The 15,721-nt window shown below is 42.8% G+C and overlaps 1 protein-coding gene across 7 annotated transcripts in view; it reads right to left on the minus strand.

Moving 5' to 3' along the window:
* The window catches only part of COBL (cordon-bleu WH2 repeat protein), a 164,078-nt gene extending 148,875 nt beyond the window's left edge, over nucleotides 1-15,203 (minus strand). For 5 of the 7 annotated variants that reach the window (XM_051609931.1, XM_051609929.1, XM_051609930.1 and 2 more), the window contains exon 1: nucleotides 14,680-14,827. In XM_051609931.1, coding sequence (XP_051465891.1) covers nucleotides 14,680-14,726 — 47 coding nt within the window. In that variant the 5' untranslated portion in view covers nucleotides 14,727-14,827. Of the gene's footprint in view, nucleotides 1-14,679; nucleotides 14,828-15,027 lie in introns of those variants that run through there. The other 2 variants (XM_051609927.1, XM_051609926.1) reach the window with 2 other exon arrangements.
* Between the last annotated feature and the right edge of the window lie 518 nt (nucleotides 15,204-15,721).

Below are 15,721 nucleotides of genomic sequence, written 5' to 3' on the forward strand. Positions count from 1 at the left end.
GAACTTTTTCACCCAAGACTAAGTCAGTTTTGTAGAGGTAAAGGTCCCTGCTCTTTGTATATTACATTTAATTGCATTACTAAAATGTAACTTCTTGACATATAATGATATTATAAAGTTACACAACATTTACTTGGTTTGATTATAAATAAGTTTTGAGAAGGGAGAAAAAATTAACGCACTGAAGTACTAAACCAATATAACTCCATTTACTGAATATGTGTAAAAAATTGAGCCACTTTGTGGCAAAAAAAAAAATTAATTCAGTGAAGTATTAAATGCTACTTTAAAAGGAAACCATTTTCCCTGGGAAAAAACTGCATTATTACCTTCTCAGTTCTCTCATTTAAGCGTTCACTGAAATACTGTTCTATTAGAGTACATTTCTTTATGCAAACTGTAATAAAGATGGCATGTTATGAATTACAGACAGATTTAGGCAGAGGCATATTCATAATAAAAGAAACTCTGCCAATATTTAGATCTGTAACCAGAGGTCATATGGCTCATTATCAATTTTACAGAATTACAAAGTTGTGTATCAGAATACACTCATATTGTCTAAGCTTGAAAATAGCTAGAAACAGACTAAGTGAGAAAGAGAAGTAAATCTGTCCATACCTAAATCCTACCTATAAGACTAAATCTAAGGTTGGTCTAATGTTGGTTGTAAAATGTACATATATTGTAGTAAAACTTTATGATTATTACTATACCTAACCAAGTTAACTTGTTCTTTCATGAACACATTTTTCCCCTCTTTTCTGCAGCATAGGAAACCCCTGGTGAGAGAAAACAGCAGGGAGAACTGAAAGGTAGTGAGGGAAAAAAAAAAAAAAGACAAGTGGCTTGAGAAAAGTGATTTACACAGCTGTGCACTTCCAAACCTTTCATTTACCATATGCCCAGCTGCATCTCTACAGGTACTCCCTGGGTCTGCTGGATTTGGGACTTTCTGGGCCCATATCAGCAGTAGAGACCATTTGAGGCATCACAGAGCTGCTGAAGCCCACCTGGGGAGTCACAGCTCTGGCCAGAGCTAGGGGTTTGTGGATGAGACCTGCAAGGACCAAAGAGCAGGAGACTGAGCAGAGCACAGCCATGAGATGGCAAGCCACAGCAGAGGGATCTCCTTCCAGTGCTTTTATAACACAGCCCCCGAGGGGCAATAACTTTACTCCAGATAAAAATGCAAGTACGCGATTCTTCTCTTCTGTCATGCCATAAAATTAGAAACATGCAAGAGAGAATAAAAAAAAAAAAAAAAAAAGGCCACGGGAATAAATTCACTATCAAGGGACAGTTTCATTTTTTCCATGTGTTTTCTCCAAGGGAGCTCTATTTGCTCTGAACTCCCAGGACATACATGCACTTTCAGACAATTTTAATAAAACCATGAAGACTTGAACTCCACTGCTTGTGAAATCTGCAGGCACCATTGCCAAACCATAGAAACATACTGACCATGTCTTGGGAGCCTGAGCAATACAAGCCAATACAGAATTTCAGGCAATTTTGAGTCTGCATCAGATCTCAACACGGCTGCTGCTCTACTGTGCAGCAATAAAAATGGATATCCCTCAGTCCTCATCTTCCATCAGCATTTTGAGGAACAGAAGCCACCAGCCAAATTTTGTTTCAACTCACCAACCCCCTAAATTAGGGAAGTTTCATTGTGGAACACTTAATTTCCCCATGGACAGCAAATTTTTAAATTTATAAACTTGCATAGTCTGTCAGATAGTTATCCTCATAAATCCATTCATGACTTCAACATCTGCTCGATGTAAATACACTGCAGAACAATTCTGGAAGGAATGGCACAGCTGTACGACAGTGGACATGCTGGCACCAAAAGCAAGGTCCCACATAGTAGCTTTTATTTTGAGTATTACCCACACATTGCTCAAAGCACAGCTTTTAAGCTTCCATCTGCAACTCCATGTGAAATACAAACACATTAATCCAGAGATAGGTTGCAATTTTCAAAGAATCCTACAACAGTCACACATTGGCTTTTTAAATTCTGAGAAAGCTGACCAAACCAGCCAAAAGAAAGAAAAATCTATTTCATTCTACAAGCAGAAAAATAGATCAGTGCCATGCACTCCTCCCTTTTGCTACCCACTGGTACAAAGGCTTGCTAGTGAGACTACCTGTATGCAAGGACTGAAGCTGTGCATTAAGTATCTATACCCTCAGCCTCCCTCACACAGCTCCTGTGCAATTGCACAAGTTTTACTCACCAACATCAGGTAAAGCAGCCTCCAAAACCGATTCCTCTCTACACCTATAGAATTCAATTCTGAAGAACTGAGGTATTTTCTGTGATAAACACTACAGAACAAATTTCCTGAGTTTTTTTATAAAGACGTTCATCTGCTTTCTAAAAGATAAAACAATACTATTTTTACCCTCTTAATTGCATCCCTGTAGTACAGCTGAAAACCACTTAACATACTGTTTTTCTTTCTATACACAGGGACAATATCCTTGAGAAAAGGAAAAGGCATAAAAAATTAGAGAAAACTCTCCCTAGGGAGTTTTAAGGTTCTCATTTTAAACAATGCTTGGTGAAAGCAACTTACTGCAGGAAAACCCCTGTTGAATTGGGGTTTTGTCTTCATATAAACAATGCTTATGAAATATATATAAATATTTGAATACTGTTGCACAGGTACTGCCAGGTGCTAAACAGGGCATGAGGGGTTTCTCTGCAATCCGAGCTTCCACATTATGTTTTCCCAAGTAACTCTGCCTACCCATGCCTGGCCAAGCTGGGATAGAAAATTCAGTCGCCATGCTAGAGACATGTTTGTCACCGTCTCCTCAGGAAAAAAAAGGAACAGCATAGGCTACCTTATTTCTCCAAGATTAATCAAAAGGCTGAAAACAAACTATAAAAGAGAAGCAAGAGAATACACTTTCCTTTTTTCCCCAACTATCTGGGTCATTCACTCAAAGGGTGGATCTGCAGTAGAGGCTGACGTGCGTGTCCTCTCTGAGGACGGCAGAACAGAGCTCTGCCCCAGTCACTGTACCTGGCCTCCTATCCAAATTTGGCAACTAAGCTTTGCACACAGAGACTATTTATGTGAAGACAGCTTAATATTTTATATGCAGCACAGAGCTGATTGTCCTGTAACAATACAGGTAAGTGGGAATTCACATTAAAAAATAATGACTGAGAACTGTTAATACATACACCACTTTCTTTTAAAAGGTTAATTCTCCCCCCAAAAATAATTCAGCATTGCCAGTTTCTTTCCAAGTAAATTTAAGCTAAACTGTAAAATGTGAAGTAATTTAAGACCTGTTTTCCCCCTCAATCACTTAAATACTAAACCAAATTCTGAAGTATGAAATTATTCTCCAGTAGCAAATTAGTATATAAATAATTGGCAATGCACCCCAAGCAGTATTTCTTTCCAAGTAATTCCTTATGAAAATGAAGCTGCATGGGGAATTTACGGTGCTTTTCATGGCAAGAAACCCACGGTATCTGTATTAACAGGTTTAATACTTCAGGCAATTTTATATTTGTAAAATATTTTCCAGTAGACCTCGATCTCATTTTTAATGGGAGAAAGTATGGTATTTAACCACTTGAATGCAAAGATATTTCATTCCAAAATAACTATTGCTAATTTAAGAATACACAATAATAAACAATTATATAGATGAGCAGTATTCTTAAATAAGTCTGGCATACTAGCATGACACATTAGGCTCTTCAAAACAGTACTAGCAGTATCTGGTCTTGCAAAAAGAACAAGTGAGAAGAACAGAAACCTCTTTACCCTTAACCAGTATGAATAATCTATTGTTAGTGTCTAAGAGGTCTTGAGCTGTAAAATACTAGCGGGAAGACAGCACTTTTGAAGTTCACTGTCATTTAAAAAAGGGAAGCAACCACAAGTGGAAAACATAGGGGAATACCGACACTGAACTCACCTATCATTAACTAAACATGCAAACCCACCTCGAGGGAGAAAAAGGAGGAAGAGAAAAAAAGGAGGAAGAGAAAAAAAGGAGGAAGAGAAAAAAAGGAGGAAGAGAAAAAAAGGAGGAAGAGAAAAAAAGGAGGAAGAGAAAAAAAGGAGGAAGAGAAAAAAAGGAGGAAGAGAAAAAAAGGAGGAAGAGAAAAAAAGGAGGAAGAGAAAAAAAGGAGGAAGAGAAAAAAAGGAGGAAGAGAAAAAAAGGAGGAAGAGAAAAAAAGGAGGAAGAGAAAAAAAGGAGGAAGAGAAAAAAAGGAGGAAGAGAAAAAAAGGAGGAAGAGAAAAAAAGGAGGAAGAGAAAAAAAGGAGGAAGAGAAAAAAAGGAGGAAGAGAAAAAAAGGAGGAAGAGAAAAAAAGGAGGAAGAGAAAAAAAGGAGGAAGAGAAAAAAAGGAGGAAGAGAAAAAAAGGAGGAAGAGAAAAAAAGGAGGAAGAGAAAAAAAGGAGGAAGAGAAAAAAAGGAGGAAGAGAAAAAAAGGAGGAAGAGAAAAAAAGGAGGAAGAGAAAAAAAGGAGGAAGAGAAAAAAAGGAGGAAGAGAAAAAAAGGAGGAAGAGAAAAAAAGGAGGAAGAGAAAAAAAGGAGGAAGAGAAAGGAGAAAACAAGAAAGCAAACAGGAAGGACGCTTCTAAGAAAAAAATGAAACCTTGGTTTGCCCTATATGAGACTGGAGGAAAATAAACCTTAAAAAAAAAACACAACAGGAAAATATAAACACAGCTGAGCCAAGAGAGTGAAGAGCCTGTATTTTGATCCTGGCATTAAGTGCTAAAACCTAATGAGACACTGTTTATTTACTGTAAAATATAACTATGAAAAGCAAAGAAATAAAATAACAGCTTGCATCCACTGGTATTTGATTATTTCAAAAATTCACAATTTGTAAATCTCTTCCTCGATACTTTTACGAAGTTGGTGCAATTTACAAGACTCAAAATGGAGGGACAAAACAGCCAATTAAATTTATCACTCAAAACTTAAGTACAACTTTTTATCCTCCTCCTAAATTCAGAGAAGCCACAAACGCCTGAAGTTAAGATTATATACTTTTCTGTAATTACCCATGTAAAAGGTGAGGTATAGCTGTTGAAATGTCTTCTTTTTAATTTAAGTTTGATCCTGGACTCTGTCCATCACACACAGATATATCTGTATTTGTCTCACACTAGAAAAGCTAGATTGATATTAAAGTAATTCTTCGGTAACACATTTTATTCAGGAATAACAGACTTGATCTGAAGACAGCAATCCTCGACTTACTCATGTAAGCACAGCATTATAAAAGCCCTTATGGAGTTTGAGGATGTCCTGGCACACTGGTTTCTCCCCAGCGTCCACGTGCCAGGCTGACCTTAGGCAAGTCCACTACAGCCCAGTGCTGGAGGATCTGCAGCTTCCCCAGGCACAGGAAGAGTTAGTTTGGGACTCACTCAGGACAGAAGACTGGTCCCAGTTTGTCCCTCTTTGGACAAGGCACTACCTAGGGAATCAAGCTGCACAATAGCTGCACAATAAGGAGCCACAAAACAAGACAGTAAAAAGACTGCATGTCTCAAAAAGTACAAGCTTATACGTATCTGATGCTGTAACATTATTTTACCATGCAATGCTGCTCTGTGTTGCTATGAGGTGACCAAGTGACTCTTCAGTTCAGCACAGGCAGAGAAACAGAAGTAATTAAAAGCAAGTAAAATAAATAACTGTGTTAATTACAACACTAGCAGTTTAGCAACATGATCTGACCGATTTGTAGCTGTATTTAATTAATTGGTAGAATCAGTCTTCAGAGCACCTGAAGGTGTCAGAGTACCAAGATTGTAATCACAGTAGAAGCCAAAGGTTGCTATCCTTCCAAAGGAGAAAGCCCAGTCCCAGCAAGGATCGATCAGAGCATTCATCAGAGAGATTGCAACCACACCAGAAGCCCCGTGAGCTGCACCCCCAGGCAACCTGGGAGTAATTTATGCAGTATCCATGAAATTGTAGTACCAAGTATCATGAGAAGTTATTAAAAAAAAAAGAGAAGAAAAAAACAAAAAACAGGAATTTGGAATGACAAAAGAGATTCTCTCATCAACACTCAGAATGATTGCTGTGCTGTTCAGAAATAAAGCTCTGCCACAGGAGGAGAGATCGAAGAAAAACACAGAAAAGATTTTTCAAATTTGGCCAAAACTATTTACTGATTTTGCAGACTCCCCTTGTGGCACTCCAAGACAAAAACAGAAGCGAAAAGACACGTCCTGTGCACAGTAAGATCAGACATGCCATCCTTGATGTATTTGACTAGGTAGTTATTTTTGTGGCATACGCAAAACGAAGAAAAAAATGGCAGAAAGAAAAGCCATCTAAGCACAGAATTAAGAACAAAAATGAAATGTTTTATTATAAAATTACTTATTATATTTTGGGGAACAATAATGCTTATTACACTCCAAAACAGCTCTACACAACAGAAACTAAGGTTAGTATTTTAAAGGATCTTGAACAGAATTCATTACTTCATTTTCTCTCACACTAGAAAGCTGCTGCCATGGCTCTCTTGAGATCTCCAGGGCAAGCACAGGAGAATGGCCACAGGAAGGAAGAGAGATGAGCTTTTGAAAATAGTGTCATCTAGATAATCTAAAACAGAGCTCTTTACAGCTTTCCTCTTGTGTCCCTGGAGAACTTGGCTTTGACCTAGCCGATTCTGCATTTGGTTGATCTTCCATACACCATAGCACAAGGACCTTAGTGCAGCCCTGGAGGGCAAAATCCCTCCTGTGTCATAATCACATCAAGTTGCAGCGAGGTGGGGGTTGGTCTCTTCTCCCAAGTAACAAGCAATAAGACAAGAGGAAATGGGCTCAAGTTGCACCAAGGGAGGTTTAGATGTTAGAAAAAAAATCTTCACTGGAAGGGTAATTAAACACTGGAATAGGCTACCCAGAGAGGTGGTTGAATCTCCATCCCTGGAGGTGTTTAAGAGACATATAGATGTGATGCTTAGGAACATGGTTTAAGCACTGGACTTGGTAGAGTTAGGTTAATGGTTAGTAGAATTAGGTTATAGTTGGACTCCATGATCTTAAAGGTCTCTTCCAACCAGAATGATTCTGTGATCCCCAGACACTATGTAACACAAATGCCAAGGAGAAACCCAGCAGTCTCACTCCCCCCCCCAAAAAATGCCTTTTCATAGGAAAGCAGCAGACTAACAGGAATGACCATCAGACCTCAGAAACAGCAGACCCTGATCATCAGTGGTGCATTCATACTCATGCTCTTGAATTTTGTTGTTCTCTAGTCTAACTAAACCATCAACAATTATTAATAAAAAAGCAGTAATATAAAGAGGTTTTATACTGTCTGATTATGAATAGTAACATGTATGTTTATTATAGTAATGTTTGAAAACTCAGGAAGTATCTCATCAACCATCAATGCTACCCATTTTACATCTCTATGTATTTGTATGGTCTTCAAAAAAGAAGGGGAAAAAAAAGTCATTAACCCTTGATTACTGAAAAACCAACAAGAGCTCTAACCTTCTGGCTCAACTTCAGAGTAAAAACATCAGTAACAGTCAATTGGATCAGCATGTGTTAATATAAAGAAAACCTGAAGAAAAGCAGGTATGGCAAACACAGAACCGTACTGCTTGTTAGTCACTGTTGCTGAAAAGATCAAGTAACACTTACCTGATTAAGTACTTCTGGATTGGTACTTGCTGCTGAACCTTACAATGCAGCTATATTTAGAACACCGATAACATAAAATGTAATTTTCTTCCTCAAGCTCCATGCTAGTCGTATGACTTTGTGACTCATCTGTTTATTTTATTGAGTAAATGAAGTTTTCACTGTTACCACCAGAACCCCAGCATGTCTCAGAAAGACTATTTTCTTCTAGCCTTTCAGTCACTGCTAGAAATTGCAATGGAATCAACCGCAACACAACAGCTTCAGGAATAGCAAGGCTTGCATTTATTCAACTTTTTGCTTGTAGAAAAAGGGAGGACTCCAGGCTGCTGGGTGGTCCTGGCAATTTGGTGTAGTAAAAGCTACTACTGGTTTAATCTTCAGCCCTTCCTGCACCAAGCAGGTCCCTGAATGTGGATTTTCTCTAAGCAAGTTCCCTAATCATCCTCACACCTTCCTGAACTGTTTCTCTTTGCATACACCACAGTAACACATATATAGATAGGCTGAGCAACTCACAGACTAACCATATAACTTATGCACAGGTCAATCACCTGTAATTATTAAAATTACACTAAAGAATGCAGAACCAAACCTGAAAATGTAATCTGTCTACTGAACCTCTCTGCAAGTACCTCAGGCCCACTATACACCAAGTTCTCACTTCATATGCACCTTTCCTACCTGCTTTAAGGATGCTCACCACCTTACAAAAAAAAAAAAACAACAAAAAAAAAGCAAGCAAACCAGTGTTATATCATTTTTTGACTGCCAGGAAAAACTTTGTAACTCAAATTTCATCACTGAAACTGTCAGAGGAGACTACCAACTCTCTTCCATACAACACATCACAAGGAACACACAAAGCACAGCTTAGCATGTGAATATCAGGTTGAACTACACAGGATCAGTAGTAAGAAATTAAATTTTTTTGTCCTATGGACACTCTGTCTGGAAGCTACAGTAAGAAGAAAGGAAAAGAAACTGAAGAAACATTAGTAAACCATTTGCTTTCCCATTTCTCTGATTATGATGACTACACTGCACAAATGCACCGCATCTTAGAGAGCTCCTTAGCTGGGGGATTAATGAAACCAAAAAGACGTTTTGGGTAAAGATGATGTGCGAGGCCCTGCCACACAATATCTGTGACTCACTCCTTGGCATGGGTTGAGTCCCTGGCTCATCACTGACACTCTCATGCTGAAACTACGACAACAATATACTATTCCCAGCATTTAACAATAAGCAGCCGGGCTCACTGGGCAACTAACAGCTCTGGAAACACTATACATTAAGAGACTTATTATGTTAAGAAGGGTTTTAATTTCCATTAGGTGGGAATGCAGGTACTTTTCAGAGATTCTTAAATCACAATTTTAGCTGGTAACACAGATTCTAAGCCTTCTATAGTGCAGGAGCTGGCTTAAGCCAATACAGAAAAATAAATTTCTAAACACCCCTGAATCTCTCAGAAGAAGCATTAAAGTGTGAAAGCTGTCAATTTGCATGGAAATCAATGCCAGGGCAACATGAAAAGCTGCAGTATACAGAACACAGTTGTTGCCAGAAAATCAAGTGTTTGTTGATGCTAAAAGAGTAGTAGCTAAAGGCCAGACACAGGGGAATACTTGTTCAGGCACTGAATTGCGATTCAGGAGAAGTGAGTTACTTCCCTAACTCTGCCACAGGCCTCCTGGCAGCTTTCAGAGCAGGTCACCTAAATGTGTTCAGCCTTTTGCCTATATAAATAAAATGGACTCTGCTACATGCATTTCTTTAATCCAAAATAATGTGAAGAACTTTCATAAATGCTTCTAAAACAAATCAACCCTGTGACAACAGGAGCTGTAAGAAATATTTACTACAACATAGACATTTAATAATATGTACACGTATGGAAGAAAACTCTTAATTTCTTTGAAGGCAAAAAATTCCCTGCATTCTGGCCATAATCATGGTTGTACTGTGATCTGAATTACTCAGCAAAAAGCTATGTACCACTTCTCCAGCAAGATTAACTCCTCACAAAGCAGCCATGTATTTACTGAATGGACTTCAAAATAAATATTTAAGAAGTTGTTTTCCCTTAATGGTCATCTACAAGTGCACCCCTGAGAATGCTCAAAATTGTAATTACCAACCCCCATCCTCATCTAGTGCAGCATCCTGGAAATTCACTGTAATTCAATCCTGGAAATTGGTGCGGCTTGCCAAGATAGGGTGGTAAGTAAAATCTGTCTCACCACAATATAGTGCTACCTCCTGCAAACCAGTAAGGTGCTCTCATAAAGATAAGCAGTTTGATTAAGGTGCAAATTTATGGGAACAAAACCTGTAGAAAAATTAAGCTGGAATTACAAGGAAAAAACTTGAAGAACCAAAGCGACAGACTGGAAAGAGAAGGCTCAAAGCATGAAGAACCAAAGAGACCAGTAGGAAAGAGAAGGCTCAATTTTATATACCTGTGGCAGGAGCAGCACACAATGCAAGATTAAAAAATACAACAGGTATCCATGGGAAAGGCATATTAAGAGACAACTGAAAGACTGAGAGAGTGAAAACAAAACCTGAATATTCTGGGCAGTCAAAAAATGAAAGAGACTTTAAAAAGCCATCTATTTCATCCTTCTACCCTGTCACAAGATTAACAGATTTCTGAAAGAAAGGTAAGAGGGTTGGGAGGGAAGGCGGAAAATAAAACAAGAGAAATGAGAAACTGGAATTCAGAAAGGACAGCTGTCAGAACTGGATTGCATTGTGCTTATCTCACCATTTAGCTTATTCTTACAGTTAAGCTTCCTTATCATCAGCAATCCTGAGATATTAGTCATGACTGAAAATACAAATGTCTTCCAGTATATTAGGTCTACAGTTATATTCATATAGAGGTGCAAAACACAGCAGAAGTTGCCTTGTTTCATTTTATGCAACAGCAAACAGAACTCTTCCATTGCCATTACCTGAGTTTTGTTTAATGTTATGTATCTCCAGTAACAAAAAAAAGAAATAGTTTGGACCCAAACTACTTGTGAGAGAAGGACAGGACAAATTCTGCCCATGGTGCCAGGAAAACAAACTACAGAGAAGCTCCTTGTCTCAGGTGTGTGTTTAAGAAGCATTGTCTGAATTCTTCATCAGTGGTGCACATACAAATGTGGACACAAGAAGAAGGATAATGCCAAAAGCACAACTGCCAGCCTTGCAACTGGCCAAGGCAGCAATCTTCAAAGGGTACCTCAGGTATTCCAGGTACCTCACTGGTACTCCACATTTCTACTATGCAGACATTCATGTAGATGTTCAGATGACAACAGTTCCCTCCAGGCAAGGTTTACAAATAATACACTAAACATAAGCATAACAAACGCCCAATTTTTATATTTTTTTGTTTCTTTTTTTTTTTTTTTTTTTTTTTAAAGCTGGATGTGCAGCTTCACAAAGTAACTTACTTAACTATGTGGAGTAGGGATAAAATAATAGGAAAAGGTTTAAACAAGTTGACATGCTCAACTTGCTCTGTACCTGGGGGGGGTCTTTTCTGTGTGTAAGCATTACTGATGTTTTGCAGCCTTTACATGACTTCAAGCATCACGTTCAGTCCAACAGTTAAGTCCCTCCAAAGCAGGTATGCTAGTCTCTGCCTGGATCTGTTACTACTGTAAGTCCCTGTGAGATAGGGAAGGAAGCTGAAGCACAGCAATTAAAGGTCCTAATTAACAAAAGCATTCATACATCTTGTTTAACATAATAGCCTTCCTTGAATTTGTCAGAGACGATAGCAGAAGCTATAAAGGCATAGAGAATGACCTATGAACCACTGGTTTTGGTGGGAGATGGAGACACTTCAGTGACAGAAGAAGCTGTGCACTGTGCAAGGCTCCTAACAGATCAAACAGAACTGATCCTGTAAGTCCTCATTTTAGGCTGGAGCCTGCTAAGCCATTTATGAGCAGAGTATGTCAACTATGCCATATTATGGTCAAAAGAGTCACCAATCAGATGTTCCAGACACCCAGAGGCCTAGCTCTGCCCTCCCCAATGAAGAAAAGGCAGATGAAGACAACAAGAGGTTTTAAACAAGTGTATTTCTTTCTTCTAGCACCTGTTGCACAATCACAGAATAAATCCTAGTTTCTGCTGCTGCTACTGATTGTCTTAAATTCACCTTCACAGGTGAAAAGAAATGTTAACTTGCATCATGGACTTGTTAAAGCTTTACAAAACTAATGCCTAGCAATTAGTAATAATAAAAGTCTTGGTGCTGAAGCCTACTTGAAACTGGGAAATGGGAAGAACCCTGCAACACCAGTACAAACCACATTTTTAATTTGCCATTTAAAACCATAACAAAAACATAACAGTATAACTTTTAAATGTGCAATCCTTGAGCAGCTGTGCCATGAAAATACATGTGGGCAATTTATCTGTGTAAAGCACACAGCAGACCTGCTCTACCCTGTACCAAATTATATATTAAATTTGTCCACTGTTTAACAAGGGAAACTCATAACGTTGCTGTTAATGATTTACAGAGACAAAACAGCTCTGCCTAAATTTTCGTTAAAAATTGTGAAGTTGCGGTCACTTTAACTTTTTGCTTTCGTAACTGCAAGCTAAGCCAATCAATAAGCTAGAAACACGAACAGCATTTCTTCTGCCACAAAAGGAAGGTATTTCTGCCATAAGTGGCCTTAAAAGCCAGCGTTCCCCAGGCACACTCCATAGATGCAGCTCACATCTGGACTCATACAGCAGCTAAGAAGGACACGCGAAGCTGTCCTCTTGCTGCAGCTTCCTGGCCCTGGCAGGTTTCCTCAACGACTGAGTAAAAACTCATTAGGGACAAAACATCCAATAGTTTCCAGTACAGGTGTTAGCACGTTAGGGAATTACAAGCCATTCACTGAAGCCCACTACTAACAGCACAGACCGTCCAGGCTGGGGACATCTGACTTGCAAGGAAAGGCAACAAGTATCTCAAGGTTGAAATCCGCTCAGATAAAACAGACAGGGAGTCCCGGTCGGAGCACGTGACAGTGTTGTCATCAGCTTCCACAGGATGGATTAGCACCCACACCTTGCTGCAAAATATCACAAGCTTATCTTCACATTACAACTCGAGTCACTTCCTTGTGCCATGTCAGGAGTGCTCTGACTGCAGTTAATGCAGTCACTGTAATTTTTCTTCCTATGTCTGGCTGCAGAAAGGTTTACACAGATGAAACTGGCTATGTAGGATTAATGAGTTCTGTTCAGAAACACCCTCAGACTCCAGTGCTCACCTCTGAGATGCACTAACAACATGCTTTCTCGTCGCAAGTTCAAACTCCTTATTGGATCTTTGTACCCCAAGCAATCAAGACAACTTTTCTGTCGGCACTGCATTTGAGAAATGCTAGTTACTCTCCAAAGCAGACATGTAACTGGCATTCTAGATCTCTTCATCAGGATTTCAGAAAGCAGCTATACCATTACATAAGGTAAATACACAGAGGGGAGGCGCATTGCATCTACTGCTTTCCATAAAAGGTTAGCTTAAAAGGTCACAACCAAACAGGCTCACTTTTAACAGGTATTAAGCATTTTATTTACAAAAAAAAAGCAGCTAGCTATGTTATGCTCTTCAAGTCAAAGAAACATTGTACATGTGCGGCTTCATTACTACAGCACTAGCAACAGCATCTTTTCTTCACCCATCACTCTCTGTTCCACCTTCAGAGTTGGGCACTATGAGACTTGCTATCAAACACGGCAACTCGGGAAATTAAACCTAACAAAAGTAGCGTAGCCCACCAGCATGTACTTTAAAGCTGTTTTCCACAAAGCTGCAAATGAATCTGATATAAACATTTAAAAAAAAATGAATGCTGAAGCAATCACAGTCTGTTTCAGTCTGTGCAGACGGTGTGAAGTAGAGCAGTAAATTGCAGCAAGCAGACAACTCAGCTCTTTAAACTTGCCCAGCTTCTGCTCTGACAAAAGAGATCACTTAGGACTTCATCTCGCTGTTGCTCTCGTCGTTTAATTAACGGACTAATAAACTGACCGCCGGCGTATTCGGTATTTGTTTCTCCTCCTGAAATACCACCTGTGGTGTACACTAGGGCTGACTGCTGTTTAGGGTTACCGCTGGGAGAGCAGTGCCTGTCACCAAAGTCGGGAGGCACTGGGACCAGCAGCCGGTGCCGCGGTCCCCAACCAACCTCTGGCAATTTTCAGCATTTGTAATTCGAGGTTGGCAGCGTTTTCCCTTCCTCGGCCGCGGCTATGCGGTGGGGCTGAGGCACCCACGGCTGGGGCGGCCGAATAAACCTTTCCAAGGCTTTTGGCAGCTGCCTGTTGGCACACACACAGGCGGACACACAGGCGAGAACTCCTGCCTGCGGCCGCGGGCTTCCCTGCACCCGCCCGCCGGCCGGGTCCGCCCCGAGAGCCGCAGCGGCTCCCCTCACCGCCACCCTGGCTCTCCATTCCGCGGCCCCGGCCACCTCCCTGCCCAGCGCCCCGCCCGCAACCGGGACGGGAGCGACAAGTGACAGCCGCCTGCCGACCCGCAGGGCCGAGGGGCGCCGGGCCAGCCCACGCAAGAACCCAACACCAAAGCCAAAGCCGCCCTTTAAGCCCTCCGGCCTTGCCGACGGAGAGGCACCAGCGGCCGCAGGGTCGGGGCGCCCCTTCCGAAGGGGAAAGGCGAAGCGGACACCTTTCCCCGCTCCTGACCTTCTCCCACCCCAGCTTGTCCCGCAGCCCCCTGCTCCCCGGCCGTGCCCCCTCTCTGCCGCCACCCCAGCGCCCGCGGGGCGGGCTGTCCCAGCCGCGGGGGGGACGCGGACACCTGCGCGCCGGCTGCGATCTCGTTGGCTCGCCGCCCTAAGAGAGGGAAAGGGAGAAGGCACCGAGGCCCGCCGGCCAGCGCGGCTGCTGCCGCTGCTCGGAGCCGCTCCTGCCCGCTGAGGCGAGCGACGACCACTCGGTCCCGGGCGACGGAGGGTGGCTTACCCGCTGGGAGGCTTGCTGGCCCCGGGGGGGGGGACGAGGGTCTCCATGGCCGGGCTTCCCTCACCACTTCTTAAGGGACGGGCCGGGCCGGACGCGGTCCCGTAGCGGGGCAGCGACGAAGGTCGGCGGGAGTTGGGGGGGGGGGGGGGTAGATCGAGAGGGAGGGAAGAGAGAAGAGTGAGAGCCGGCCTCGCCCCCTCCCTCACCCCCGCCTCCCCCGCCCGGCGCCGCTCCCCGCCCCGCGGCACTGCCCTCGGGCGCCGCCGCTCCCCAGAAGGTTGCGGGCGGGGATAACCTGGTGGGGCGGCACGCAGCGGCCCGTGGCAGCCCCCCCCCCGCCCGCCTTACCGGGCCGGCAGGGAAGCCAAGTCGCGCCGCAAGCACTGACAGCTCGGGCTGCAGCCCAGGTGAAAGGGGCTGCTCGGCCCGGCCGCGGCGGGACGGGGGTCAGGCTCCCGGGGGCGAGCGGCTGGGCTGTGCGGGCTGCGGCTGGCTGCTGCCCGCCCGGGCAGCCCGGGAGCGCGGCCGGCGGGGGCAGGGGCGGCGGCGCTGCCAGCCCGTTTCCATGTGACTGGCCGGGACAAATGCAAGCACGGCGGCGGGCACTGGCGGGGGCGGCCGCCCACGCCGCGGCGGGGGAGAGGAGAGGGGAGGAGGAGATGGAGAAACCCGCCGGAGAGGGGAGCGACAAACCCCACGGCCAGCACCAGCTCGGAAAACCGTCCTACACTTCTTTTGCCGAACTTGGCAAAACCGAAGCTTGCCGGGTGGCTGGCCCCCGCGGCTGAGCCCCGCGGGGAGCGAAAGCTTTTCGTGAGCCTCACGCCCTGCCCAGCACCTGAACCTTACGGCCTTGCACCGCTTGATTCCTGTTCCCTTTATTCTTATGGAGTTTCGTTTTGGTTTGGGTTTTTCTGTTTGGTTGGTTTGGGTTGTTTTGTTTTGGGTTTTTTTTTTTAGTTAGGTTTTGTTGGGGTATTTTTTCAAGGTGGCACAAACAGCTCTCTTAAAATTGGTGGTGGCTTCGGTCAAGAGAGGGGCT

The sequence above is a fragment of the Apus apus genome, chromosome 2 (assembly GCF_020740795.1).
Source record: "Apus apus isolate bApuApu2 chromosome 2, bApuApu2.pri.cur, whole genome shotgun sequence".
NCBI classification, from domain to species: domain Eukaryota; kingdom Metazoa; phylum Chordata; class Aves; order Apodiformes; family Apodidae; genus Apus; species Apus apus.